Below are 12,839 nucleotides of genomic sequence, written 5' to 3'. Positions count from 1 at the left end.
TGAGAGGCCAAGGTGGGAGGACTGCTTTGAGGCCACGAGGTTGTGAGCAGCCTGGGCAACATAGTGAGACTCCACCTCTACAAAAAGTTTTTAAAAAAAATTAGCCAGCATGGTAGCATGCACCTGCAGTCCCAGCCACTCGAGAGGCTGAGGTGAGAAGATTGCTTGAGCCCAGGAGTTCGAGGCTGCAGTGAGGTATGATCACACCACTGCACTCCAGCACTCTGGGTAACAGAGTGAGACCCTGTCTCCAAAAAAATTTTTAAATTTAAAAAAATCAAATAAAATTATGAAAATAAATTCAATAAGAAAGCTCAGAAGATAAGAATCTCCCAGAAAGAAGAAAAAGATTAAGATGAAAAATATCTACTCCTTTAAGAAACCTATAGAATCAACCCAGGAGGTTCAATACTCAAATAACAGGCCTTCGGAAGAGATGAACAGAGAAACTCAAAGATTTAACAAAAAACCATGTCTCAAACTAAAATACCCATTATTTCAACAGCAGGGCACATCTGTGAGATTCAAGCTGCTGGAGGAAGGAGAGAGAACAGCATCCAGTTAATAGAACAAGAAGTAGAGGTACATCAAGCACGGCCAAAGACTCTGGATGCTAGTAATACCCTCAAAATTCCAAGGGGAATTATTCTCAAGATAAAATTCTATACCCGGCCAAACCATCCACCAAGTGTGAGGATACAAAAGTAGCATTCTCTAAACTGCAAGGACCCAGATTTACCTTCCATACACACTTTCTTAGAATGCCAAAAAATGTATTCTGCCAGAAAAGGAAAACAAAAAAAAGACAGCATGAAACTACAGAAAACAGTACAAGTAACCTCAGGAAAGCATCTTGGAAAGTCTAAGTTTACTGCAATACAAAAAGTTAAGAGCATCAGCAATCCAGATTGAGGCAGGAAAAAGGAAGATTCTAGGAGAGAGCTCCAAGGGAAGAAAAGATGAGAGAAAAGACCTCTTTTACACAGAAAGAAAATCTTAGGTAGCAAGGAAGGAGGGTTAAAAGATGAGTTCCCAAGGAGCAGAAAAGGAAGATGAGACTCAAAAAACAGGTTTTCATTTTTTTTAGGAGAAAAAATAACTACATAAAAATATAAATAGGAGAAACTAACTAAATATTAAGGCTGAGTTTTAATGATAGGGAGATGAATACTTGAAAAAAATTAAGGCTGTCTGGAAAGCAAGTGTATGATTTAAAAAGAAAAGCAGTAACTCCAGGAAAAACTAAAGGTTGTACAAGAAAGAAAATGCAATTATAGAACACAGGTTGGTTTTTCATTGAGTGATATTTACGTTGTCAATATTATGTAAGCACTTATTTTTTATTTAATAAAAATAATAACTTAATTATATGGGGAGGATGCAGGGAAAGAAATAGAAAACAGTTGAAGAGCTTAATCTTCATTTTCCATAATAGAAAGTCAACAGAAAATATCTAATGATAAATTGAAATATAGAAGAAAATGTTGAAAGAGTTCAAAATAATTAATTCTGAGGAGGGAACACAGGGGATGATTTTTCACTATTGATCTTTCAGTACAATGTGACTTGTTTATAAGTGTACAAACATCTTTGATTTGAAAATACCTAAGATTCAAGGATATGTCCAAGGCATTTGTGACTTCTTCGTTACTTCAATACTTTGAAAGAACTTTTCTTAGTAATGAAAATAAATATAGAATATGTCATAGCATTTTTATAATGAAGAAAATCTGTTACAGTACTTATAATGAAATATAAACTTAAACCATGTTTATAAATAGTTAATGACAGAGAGATGTTCCTTACATATCAAGTGGCAAAAAAGCACAAGAGATTACTATACTCTGATCCCAACTTTATAAAATAAATGAGTCCAACATTATTTATGTTCTTTGCTATCTAGAAATTTGATAACATAACCCAATTTTCTCCTATTTTTGTGGGTATCTTTAATCCTTTTGAATTTTATTTTGGTCCAAGTTGAGAGGTGAACATCTTGCTGTTTTCTTTTACTGCATAAACAGTTGTCCCAGTACTATTTATTAGTACTTCTTCCTTCCTGTGCCAATTTCTGATGTTCACTAATCCCAGTCTGTATAAAAAAGCTTGTCCTAGACTCCTCCACCTCTATTCACTTCTAGGAGAACCTGGCCTCCACTAAGCAGTCCTAGGGGCTCCTTTTGGCTATGTTCCTTTCTTCCTCATCATAGCCCATTAAGCCACAGGTGGCCCATGAACCTCTAGGCCTGACTGAGCCAAGTCTTTCTCCAGATTCTGTGGAACCTATTGAAAACAGCCATCTATACAGAATGAACCCCACACCAAAAGACAAGGCTGCCTGAGAACTGAAGCTTGAGGGAGAAAGAGAAGCTATTAAAAACACAAGGCTGGGTGCAGTGGCACATGCCTGTAATCCCAGCACTTTGGGAGGCCGAGGTGGGAGGATCACTTGAGGTCAGGAGTTCGAGACCAGCCTGATCCAGGAGTGAGACCCAACCTCTACAAAAAACAGAAAAATTAGCCCAGAATAGTGGTGCACACCTGTAGTCCCAGCTACTTGGGAGGCTGAGGCAGGAGGATCGCTTGAGCCCAGGAGTTTGACGTTGCAGTGAGCTGTGATGATGCCATTGCATGCCAGCCTGGATGATAGAGTGAGACCGTGTCTCCAAAAAAACCAAAAAACAAACAACAACAAAAAAAAAAACCAGAGGCCAGGCGCAATAGCTCACGCCTATAATCCTAGCACTCTGGGAGGCTGAGGCGGAAGGATCGCTTGAGGTCAGGAGTTGGAGACCAGCCTGATCAAGAGCAAGACCCTGTCTCTACTAAAAGTAGAAAGAAATTAGCCAGACAACTAAAAATCTATATAGAAAAAATTAGCCGGGCATGGTGGCGCATGCCTGTAGTCCCAGCTACTCGGGAAGCTGAGGCAGGAGGATTGCTTGAGCCCAAGAGTTTGAGGTTGCTATGAACTGGGCTGATGCCACAGCACTCTAGCCCAGGCAACAGAGCAAGACTCTGTCTCAAAAAACAAACAAACAAACAAACAAAAAAAAACAATATAAGTATTACCACGTCTGAGTTTCCTGGTTTAGTCCCTGGAGGGTACAAAAGCCCCAAAATAGGTAAACCAGAAACTGACAGTAGAAAAGGGCACATTCACTACCCAGTCGGATATTTTAACACATCTCTCTCAGCAGCTGATAGAACAAAAAAGAAACAAATCAGTAAAAACCTTATACTATCAAATAACATAAGACATGAGAAAGCCAGATTACCTGTAATATTTTTAGAACATGCTAAAAATAAAGCAATGAGGATTAATTTTTAAGATTCCCTTCCATAACAGAAAAAGCACAACAAATAATTTCCACAACAGAAAATTACTTGATTCTAGACTGCAGTTATCTAAGAAAAGACCAGTGGGATCCAGGTGTGACAGGGAGATGATGGAGTCCCCAGATGCAACAGAATCCAGTTTTCTCCATAGCATGACATCTAAAACATACAATTATCTTCTATCTCCACCTTAAAGAGTCAGGCCTCAAAGCTGCTAGACCGTCTATGTACCCTGGTAGATAGTAGCCAAGACAAGTTCTGCTGCTATATATCACAAAAATGCTATTAACACTTTCATTAACTTAGATTTCCAAAGGAAATCTAAACTTTAAAAGAATCTAGACTGAGCTCTAGTATGAGTTATGTTCTCTTCTGCATGTATATTATGCTATAGTTCCAAAAATTGATTCAAGCAGGTCTATAAATCCCAAGCATGATATTCAAAATTAAAATAAAGAAAATTTGGGATAGAAATCGGGGGTAGGGAGGCTCCATCTTACAGAGAAATAAAAGCACCTGCTTCACACAGTGTGCTTAGCCTGCTCCACTCCAGGAGCCACCTCTTCTCCATGTCCTTGCCCTTCTCCAACAAGGACACCCACCACTCACCATCTCACTCCCACTGTGGAGGGCTGCAGGCCAAGAGGTGGGGAGTCATAAATGGACCCAAGATCTCCACTTGGAGCCAGGGCTCAGCACTGCCTGGAGACCCACTTCACATGTATCCCTGGCAAATTCTGTCTCCTGGAGCAATGAACACAACCAGTGCCCAGATCTGGGCTTCTACATACTATTCTCTAAAAAAGGACCTAGGCCTTCCCAGAGAAATAGCTGATTCCAGGACTAGGGCAAAAAATGTACAAGATGAGCCTGGGAGGTACGTTAGACCAGAGGTGAGGAAATACTGAAAGGCTGATGAGGACATAAAAAAATAAGGATTGTAATACATAACTAGTTTTTTTAGGGGGGAGATCATTTTCACAGAAAAATGCCAGCTAAAATGTAGAAAGCATAACAAAAATAGATAGTTACCATTTTATAAGTCAATAGATCATCAAGGACTACTAACTCCAGTGCTGCAAGGGAACCCAGACCCCACGCATTCAAGACCATGGGGCGGGGGGCCTTCCATGGAGAGCTCTGAGGGCCCCACCTACTAAGGGGTGTCAGCTGCCCCACAAGCCCCTCCAGGCATGGTCTGCCTGGCCTACCATCCTTCTCTCACTTCACTTCTCTCTCTTTCCTCATGGGCTCCTTTGATCCCTTTCTTCGTAAAGGTTTTCTAAACTTCCTTTCAGCTGGAGGGTGTCCATCCTGGTTTGCCTCCTTCTGAACTGCTTTTCAAATGCACATTATCAAGTCTTCTGAAGTTGGTTTGTGTATGATTATGAGGACCTGCTCCCTGCATCCAACAATTCCTAGAGAAGCAGACTGTTGGGGGTTAGCAGTGCTACTCCCTGGCCTTGGCTGATAGGGGACACCCGCTTCTGCACACATAAAGGACAAAGCCACCTTTCAAGGCTCCTCAGCTCCAGCCTGGCCTTTCTGACCTGGGTCTGCTCATGAGGGATCTAGAGCAATCCTAAGTAATAGGGGTTTGGGGTGCTATTCTAGACCAGAGGAAGCTGAAGAGGCAGGACAGCCAGAGGCAGAGCATGCATCTCAATGCCAGAGTGTAGGAAAACACAGGTGTTGGGGATACCAGGATAGCTGAGGAACTCTCAGCTAGGACCATAATGACAGGCCACGTTCCTGACATAATGTTTCCTGTAGTGTGGTTGAGTGCTTAGTTGGTAAGGAAACTGTCCTTGACCTGGCATAGTTGGGAGTGAAGTGCCATGACATCTACAGCCCATATTCACACAGTTTGGCAAAGTAGAAGAGTGTTTATCTAGAGAAAGAGATAGAACAGGCAAAACAAGATGTTAAAAGTCACTGAATCGAGACGAGGGGAATGAGTGTCCACTGTGCCATTCTAATTTGACCAGTAGGCTTGAAAGTTTTTTAAATAGATAAATAAAAATACAAATAAGCAAACAATAAATAAAATAGTTTACATACACAAAAAAGCTAGAATCCAAGTATGACCATTTGGCATTGTTTTGAAAACCGGGCAGATACCTAGTTACATAAAGACACTTAAAAATGGGTATAAAGGCCGGGCACAGTGGCTCACGCCTGTAATCCTATCACTCTGGGAGGCCGAGGTGGGAGATCACCTGAGGTCAGGAGTTCAAGACCAGCCTGAGCAAGAGCGAGACCCCATGTCTACTAAAAATAGAAAAAAAAATTAGCCGGACGTGGTGGCATGCACCAATAGTCCCAGCTACTCCAGAGGCCGAGGCAGGAGGATCACTTGAGCCCAGGAGTTCCAGGTTGCAGTAAGCTATGATCGTTGACACTGCATTCCAACCTGGGTGACAAAGTGTGACTCTGTCTCAAAAAAAAAAAAAAAAAGACTACTTCAGTTTGACAGGTATGAGGGCTAGAAGCTTGAGATGGCTTCACATAAACAACTAAAAATCCCCAGAACTAAAAAAGAAATCAGCAAGAGTTGCTTGTGGTGTGCCATGCAGACAGAAGAAGTGAAAGTCACCAGGTTTGATGTGTGGCACCAGGCCAAGTTTTAGAGAGCTAAGAAGGAACTGACAATCCCTCACATACACCTGTATGTGCCTAGACACTGGCTGCAGAAGCATGATGGTCTATCCCCATATGGGGGATACCTTCTGTCTGAACCAGCATTTTCTTTCACACTCTCACCAAGTCTAGATGCCTTGGGGTATACCCTGGGGTTCCTGCAGCCCCTTGGAAGAGACTCCCTCAATTCTGGCAAGCCAAGGATGCCAAAGGTCCTCAGTGGATGCAGAGCTGAAGCCAGGCCATAGGCTTTTCTCCTGCCACAAGTCCTGCAGAGCATACATGCATGCCTGAGCCTCACAGCAGAGGCCAACCACCCCCACAGGACAGAAGACCTGGGCAGGATTCAGGCAGGAGCATCTGGGACTTAAGCAAGGTCCTCTTTATCCTGAACCCATCCCCTCTAAAGTCGACATTTGCCAAAGAGGTGTCACTTTGTCCCACTCCCAGCCGACAGGCCTGTTTGGCTACTTGGGTGGCAGAGTAGAGACCTATGTAAGTGCAGAATGAGAGCAGCAATGCTGCTTCTGTGACAGCTCGGGCCTCCAGCTAGAGACCAGGAGGGGCCATGTACACCTGCACCACTGAGGGGCCATACAAGGCTGACTGGTGGCGTACTGGGTTGGAGCACTGGCCTGGTCCAGTCATGACTCTAGTCGCCCACACTTCTGAAGGGTGCACAGGTCACGGGGGCACTAACCTGCTCAGCTCCAACTCTGTACTCGCCACATCTCACCTTCCTTAAACTAAATGCAAACTTTAGAAGATTTTCCAGAAGACTCTCAAACAACCTGATCTTTCACTTTTCCTCCAAAAATGCATGTATAGGTTGCCCAACTATTATTTAAGTATTTGCTTGTATCAATGACATATTACATTCTTAATATATTACTTTAGCTGTTCCATGTACAAATCAATTTACCTACTCAAGTTTTGTAAGACAAAGATGATCATTTCTAGTTGCTTTCTCTCTTCCCGCAAGCCTAATAATCGTGGACATTTTTATAACTTAAACTTAGTATAAAATACTATTTCTGAAAATCATGCTGAAATAAACAATCATTGCACATCTAAATAGTAGGGCTAGTAGTTAAGGAACAGTGAGAAGGCTGGAGATGAGAAAGACTAAGTGCAAAAGAGAAAGATGGAAAACAGCCCAAAAAACACAATACCTTTAAGTTTGGTATAGCTGTGAAGGAGTGGATCTGCAGAAACCATGCAAGGCCACCAAGGGTAACCGGACACTTTGGACCACACCAAATCACCGATGTTATATTTCAACAGGTGCTCTTTGTCTCTGCCAGTGTTTGGGCAGGACTCTTTCTTAACTGGAATCTGAAAATGAACAACAAAAGACAAATACTAATATATCTAATAACTAGCCCTAAATCCAGCCTTCTATCCATACAAGACCCAAGATTAATCAGGCTGGAGGCTCAAAACACATATAGATCCCAAAAAAAGGAGCATGTACTCCTGGCTGTGTTTTAGATAACAGCCCCAATATCACTTCTTGGAAACCGTCTGTGTCTCTCACCCTCAGCTAAAGGGTCAGCACAGTGCCTGGCCCACACAGGTGTTCAACACTGCAAGAATCTCTCTATAAATCTATTTTCTTGGCCTGGTGGACCATCTTTAATGGTTCTTTATTCAACTGGTCAAAGAGGAATTCTCACAGAACCCCAAACTTTTACTGCCCCCTGCCCCCAGGCACATGTCTGACCATCAGTTCTCAGAAGTACATGTGTCACCTGACATGAAGGTGCGAATGTGGTAAAGGCAGGGCTGGATCAAGTCCTAGCTCCACCACTTGTGATCTGAGTCCTTGGGCTCTGTGAGGCTCAGTTTCTCCATCTCTGGCATATGAGTAGTTTATGAGGCTGAACATCCTGCCATGGGCAAACTCCTCCCCAAGCCACTCTTGGTTCTGCCCTCCAGTGGGAACAAGCATACCAGCAGGGCCCTGACCTCTCTGAGGGTAAATTCCTAACCCTCCTTCTAAGAGCACTATGTACTTGGGCAAGCTATTGAACTGCTGTGGGCCTCAGTCTCCTCATCTCTGAACTGAGGATACCAGCCCTGAAATCTCACTGGCAGTCACAAAGATCTGTGAGTATGCTGTTGAGGGCTGGCTTGAGCTGCCACATTACACACCTTCAGGGTTACATTTATTGTTCCCACTCTGTAGGTGGAAGTCAAAATTCAGGTGATTTACCCAAGTTTTAACAAAACCAAGTGGCAGAGCTAGGAATAAAAGCCAGGTCTCTGGCAATTTGCACAGGCCTCTTCCCCTGTAAAAGCATGAAGTTTGGCTAGGTGCAGGGGCTCATACCTGTAATCCTAGCACTCTGGGAGTCTGAGCTGAGGGATTGCTTGAGCTGAGGAGTTCGAGACTGGCTTGAGCAAGAGCAAGACCCTGTCTCTACTAAAAATAGAAAAAAATTAGCTGGGCATAATGGCATGCGCCTGGCAGGAGAATTGCTTAGAGCCCAGGAGTCTGAGGTTGCTGTGAGCTAGGCTGATGCCACAGCACTCTAGCTCAGGTGACAGAGTGAGACTCTGTCTCAAAAAAAATAATAAAATAAAATTTAATTTAAAAAAATTGGCCAGGCGTGGTGGCTCATGCCTGTAATCCTAGCCTCTGGGAGGCTGAGGCGGGTGGATCGTTTGAGCTCAGGAGTTTGCGACCAACCTGAGCAAGAGCAAGACCCTGTCTCTACTAAAAATAGAAAGAAATTAGCTGGACAACTAAAAATATACAGAAAAACTTAGCCAGACACAGCTACTCGGCAGGCTGAGGCAGGAGGATTGTTTAAGCCCAGGAGTTTGAGGTTGCTGTGAGCTAGGCTGACGCCATGGCACTCTAGCCTGGGCAACAGAGTGAGACTCTGTCTTGGAAAAAAAAAAAAAATTAAAAATCTTGCCATTATCTTTACATTAGTAAGAGCTAAACAGTTTCTGAGCACTCAAAAAACTTTTTTTTAAACAATCAAACCTCTTCATTATTGTGATGATTTCAAGGAAATTCCAGCCATTCCCCCATCTGTGGAAACTCTAAAGTTCCTCGATTACAATTTAAAACTCAATAGCCTAACCATGGTGACAATGTCAACTCCCACTGGTCTCAGGCTCCCTGTCCCCACCACTCCAAGTGGGCCTGGAGCTGCAGCTAAAGACCAACACCCTCTAGACCATCATCCAGACAGAGAGAGGAGGCTGCTGCCCTGCCCCTATTTCCTTCTGTCAAGGCCAAGGTCCCTTGGCTATCATATATGGCTTATACTCATTTAAATGTTAGGGCCATCCAGAGTGTCACTTTAAGACACCATGACACCAACCACCACACAGAATAGAGCAAAACCACCAGGTCTTTCCATCTTAAGTTAGGGCTCTCCTTCCCAGTCTTTGGTTAGTGAACACTCATTTGCTTATTTATGTTCAACATGCTGGGCTCATGAAAGCGTAAGACACAGCCCCAATCCTCAAGGAGGCAGGCCATCTGCTAGACCACCTGGCTGAAGAGTTAGGTAAGTGGATAGTGGACCCGTGTGGGAGGATAGCAGGAGTACCTCTGCACAACACCACTCTGCTTCCCACTCATTAGACAGTGCAGGCTTAAGGAGTCTCATGCTGGAGCCCAGTGTGTCTCCACTAACCACATCAGGCCAAAGAATGCCTTGAAGATGAGGTCCATGAGAACAGCATGGCCTCAAGTCATCAAGCAAGGGCTCTGGAACTAGCAGGCCAAGAGTAAGAAACTGGTTTTGCCTCTTTTTGGCCAGTAATCCTGAACACCTAGTTAACCTCTCTAGGCCTCTCAACAGGCTCAGCAGCTGGTGTAAGGCCTAAGGAGGCAACACCAGAGCATACTGGAGCTCGATGCCTGACCCATAGCCAGGGCTCAGTCAAGCGCTGACAGCACCATCCCCATCTCCTCCATCCACCATTGCACCATGCAGGTACCCTCACATGGTTCCCATGTTCACTGCTCACCGTCACATGACCCCAGTCAGAATTCTTCATAAATACCTTTTTATCAGAAGGACTTGAGATCTTAGACACTAGGGCTGCTTCGACAAGGCCCTGCTCCAGTAAGGAATCATACTTTACGCTCCTCTTCCTGTTCCTTCTCGCCTTGTTTTCTGGCTTTTGTCCATTTTCTCCTGACTGGGACACATCAGCACTGTCACCACAGATGGAAGACTCAAAGAGAGGTTTCCCATTCATGTATGTTTTAGTGATTTTAAGCTTAATTTCTGGAGAGCCATTTTTGATAGGGGTAGTGCTAGGTGGTGTCCCCATTCCTTTCATTTCCTGGGGTTCAAAACGCAATTTGGCATCATGAGTGCCTGGTTCTCCATTAAATACACGGGAAGTAAGATCCTTCAACTTCTCAGCTGGAATAAAGGGAAGTGCATCGTGGCCATTAAACTTCTGCATGACGCCCTCCTGCAGACTGTTAGAAAGCTGGGCTTTGCTGAGGAACACCGAACACTCTCGATTCACTTCACAGCTCTGAGTCTTTCCATTTGTATTGCCAAGGATTTCTGGTGCCTGCTTCATCTTAATGCACTTTACAACTTTCTGAACAGAAAGAGGATTTTTTTTGATGCTAAATTCCATCTAGCCCAGATGCTTCCGTTCTTAGAACGCTACAGTATTAAAAAAGAAAAAAAAAGCAACATATTACATTTAAACCTAGAATAAGTATGTCAACACATGTACAGCTTTGTGGGGCTTGGGTTTTTTTAAGCAATTTATGATGTTTTATATAATGATTTAGGTTGCAAGAGGCAGTTTTAATATCACAACAATGACACAGAATCACAAAATGATAAAGCTGAAAGAAAAGGCAACAAGGAATCACCTTCAAAAGGAAGAACACACCAGTCAGTCAAGGATGGCAAACTCCAGTCTGCACTCCCACCAGCAGTCAGCGTGGCCATAGACGCACGACTTAACCTGTCCAGTCACTGTTGAAAAGCCGATTACCACCTGCCCACCAGTACAGTATACACTTCAAAGAGCCACTGTGGGGGGGGGGGGCAGCTAACACAATGCCAGGCCTGCGCAGGACAATGGGGACATGCTTGAAAGCAAAATAAACACCAATAGGAAAGGAGCTTGTGCCAGGCTCAGCTCCATGCCCAGGATAACCTAGTCAACATGTCTAAAATCAGATCTTCCAACCCTAACACAGCCTTAGCCCCAGATTGATGAAAAAAGAAATAAGAAGCCAATAGTAACCAAGTGCAAAAGCACGCAGGGTCAGTTCTGGTTTGTGCTCAAACTAGCATTCTAATCTCTGTCCCCCAACCCTTCCTCGTTCAGGCCCAAATTAAACACCACAAGGAACAGTGCAGTAACATTAAATTTTATTTAGCTATCACTTGAAGATTAACTAGTGGAGGACAACACTGCTGAGCCGTATCAGGCACTACTCTACAACATGGAGAAACAGCCAACGTGCCACCCTGGCCATATGGAGGCCCAAGGGAGAAGGGGGTAGTTTTAGAAAGACCCCTCTGGATGCAGTGTGATGATGTGGAGTCTTCACTGTGAAGCTACAATCTCCAATCTCAGACACACGGTCAAGGGTACAGAGCTAGAAATCAGGAACAGGCAAGCACCCCCCCCAGATGGGCAGACATCTCCCAAGGGTCTCCATCACAGACTCCATCCAACAAGACCTCTCTGAGAAGGCAGCAACCAATGACATCAGACCCTGGGGAAAAGTTGAGAACAATAAGGAACAGGGATGCCCAGGGATGTTCCCAAGGATTTTTAGCCCTGTATGGAAACACTTCTGATTATCACCACTTGAGAGCTGCCGCTGACATCACAGTAGGTTCTTCTTCCAGCTCATAATAGATCAACTGTTCCACAGGTAAAAACTATAAACCCTGGACAAAATATAAAAAACTGGCCGGGCGCGGTGGCTCACGCCTGTAATCCCAGCACTCTGGGAGGCCGAGGCGGGCGGATCCTTTGAGCTCAGGAGTTTGAGACCAGCCTGAGCAAGAGCGAGACCCCGTCTCTACTTAAAATAGAAAGAAATTATATGGACAACTAAAAATATAGAAAAATACAGAAAAAATTAGCCAGGCATGGTGGCGCATGCCTGTAGTCCTAGCTACTTGGGAGGCTGAGGCAGGAGGATCGCTTGAGCCCAGGAGTTTGAGGTTACTGTGAGCTAGGCTGACACCACGGCACTCTAGCCTGGGCAATAGAGTGAGACTCTGTCTCAAAAAAAAAAGAAAAGAAAAGAAAAGAAAAAATTAGCCAGGCATGGTGGTGCATGCCTGTAATCCCAGCTATTCGGGAGGCTGAGGAGGGAGGATGGCTTGAGCCCAGGAGTTTGAGGTTTCAGTGAGCTACAAGGATGCCACTACACTCCAGCCTGGGTGACAGAGTGAGACTCTGGCTCAAAAAAAAAAAAAAATAGAATATAACAGAATCCATATATCTACAACATATCATTCATAACATCCAGGATATAATCCAAAATTACTAAACATATGAAGAAACAGGGAAACAACAGAAACCAATCCCAAAATGGCCCAAATATTGAAATTCATCAGACAAGGACTTCAAAGCATCTAGTATAACCATGTTCAAGGACATACACGAAAACATACAGAGGCCAGAAGACAGCAGAATGATTAAGTACTGAAAGAAAACCCATCACCCCAAATTTTATATCCAGAAAAAATATCGTTCAAGAATGAAGGCAAGGCCTGATGTGCTGGCTCACATCTCTAATCCTAGCACTATGGGAGGCCAAGGTGGGAGGATCTCTTGAGGTCAGGGGTTCGAGACCAGCCTGAGAAAGAGCGAGACCCTGTCTCTACTAAAAATAG

At 43.9% G+C, this 12,839-nt stretch overlaps 2 protein-coding genes across 3 annotated transcripts in view; both read right to left on the bottom strand.

The window, feature by feature from the left end:
* The window catches only part of FGFR3 (fibroblast growth factor receptor 3), a 366,177-nt gene that overhangs the window by 255,558 nt on the left and 97,780 nt on the right, over window positions 1-12,839 (bottom strand). The gene's annotated exons all lie outside the window — the stretch shown is intronic.
* The window catches only part of NSD2 (nuclear receptor binding SET domain protein 2), an 89,519-nt gene that overhangs the window by 55,404 nt on the left and 21,276 nt on the right, over window positions 1-12,839 (bottom strand). For both annotated transcript variants that reach the window (XM_069495556.1, XM_069495557.1), the window contains exons 2-3: window positions 10,009-10,631; window positions 7,152-7,314 (exon numbers count right to left, since the gene is read on the bottom strand). In XM_069495556.1, the coding sequence (XP_069351657.1) occupies window positions 7,152-7,314; window positions 10,009-10,602 (757 nt within the window). In that variant the 5' untranslated portion in view covers window positions 10,603-10,631. The remainder of the gene's footprint in view (window positions 1-7,151; window positions 7,315-10,008; window positions 10,632-12,839) is intronic.

Source organism: Eulemur rufifrons, chromosome 20 (assembly GCF_041146395.1).
Source record: "Eulemur rufifrons isolate Redbay chromosome 20, OSU_ERuf_1, whole genome shotgun sequence".
Lineage (NCBI taxonomy): Eukaryota > Metazoa > Chordata > Mammalia > Primates > Lemuridae > Eulemur > Eulemur rufifrons.
This window is presented reverse-complemented; position numbering and strand designations above follow the sequence as displayed.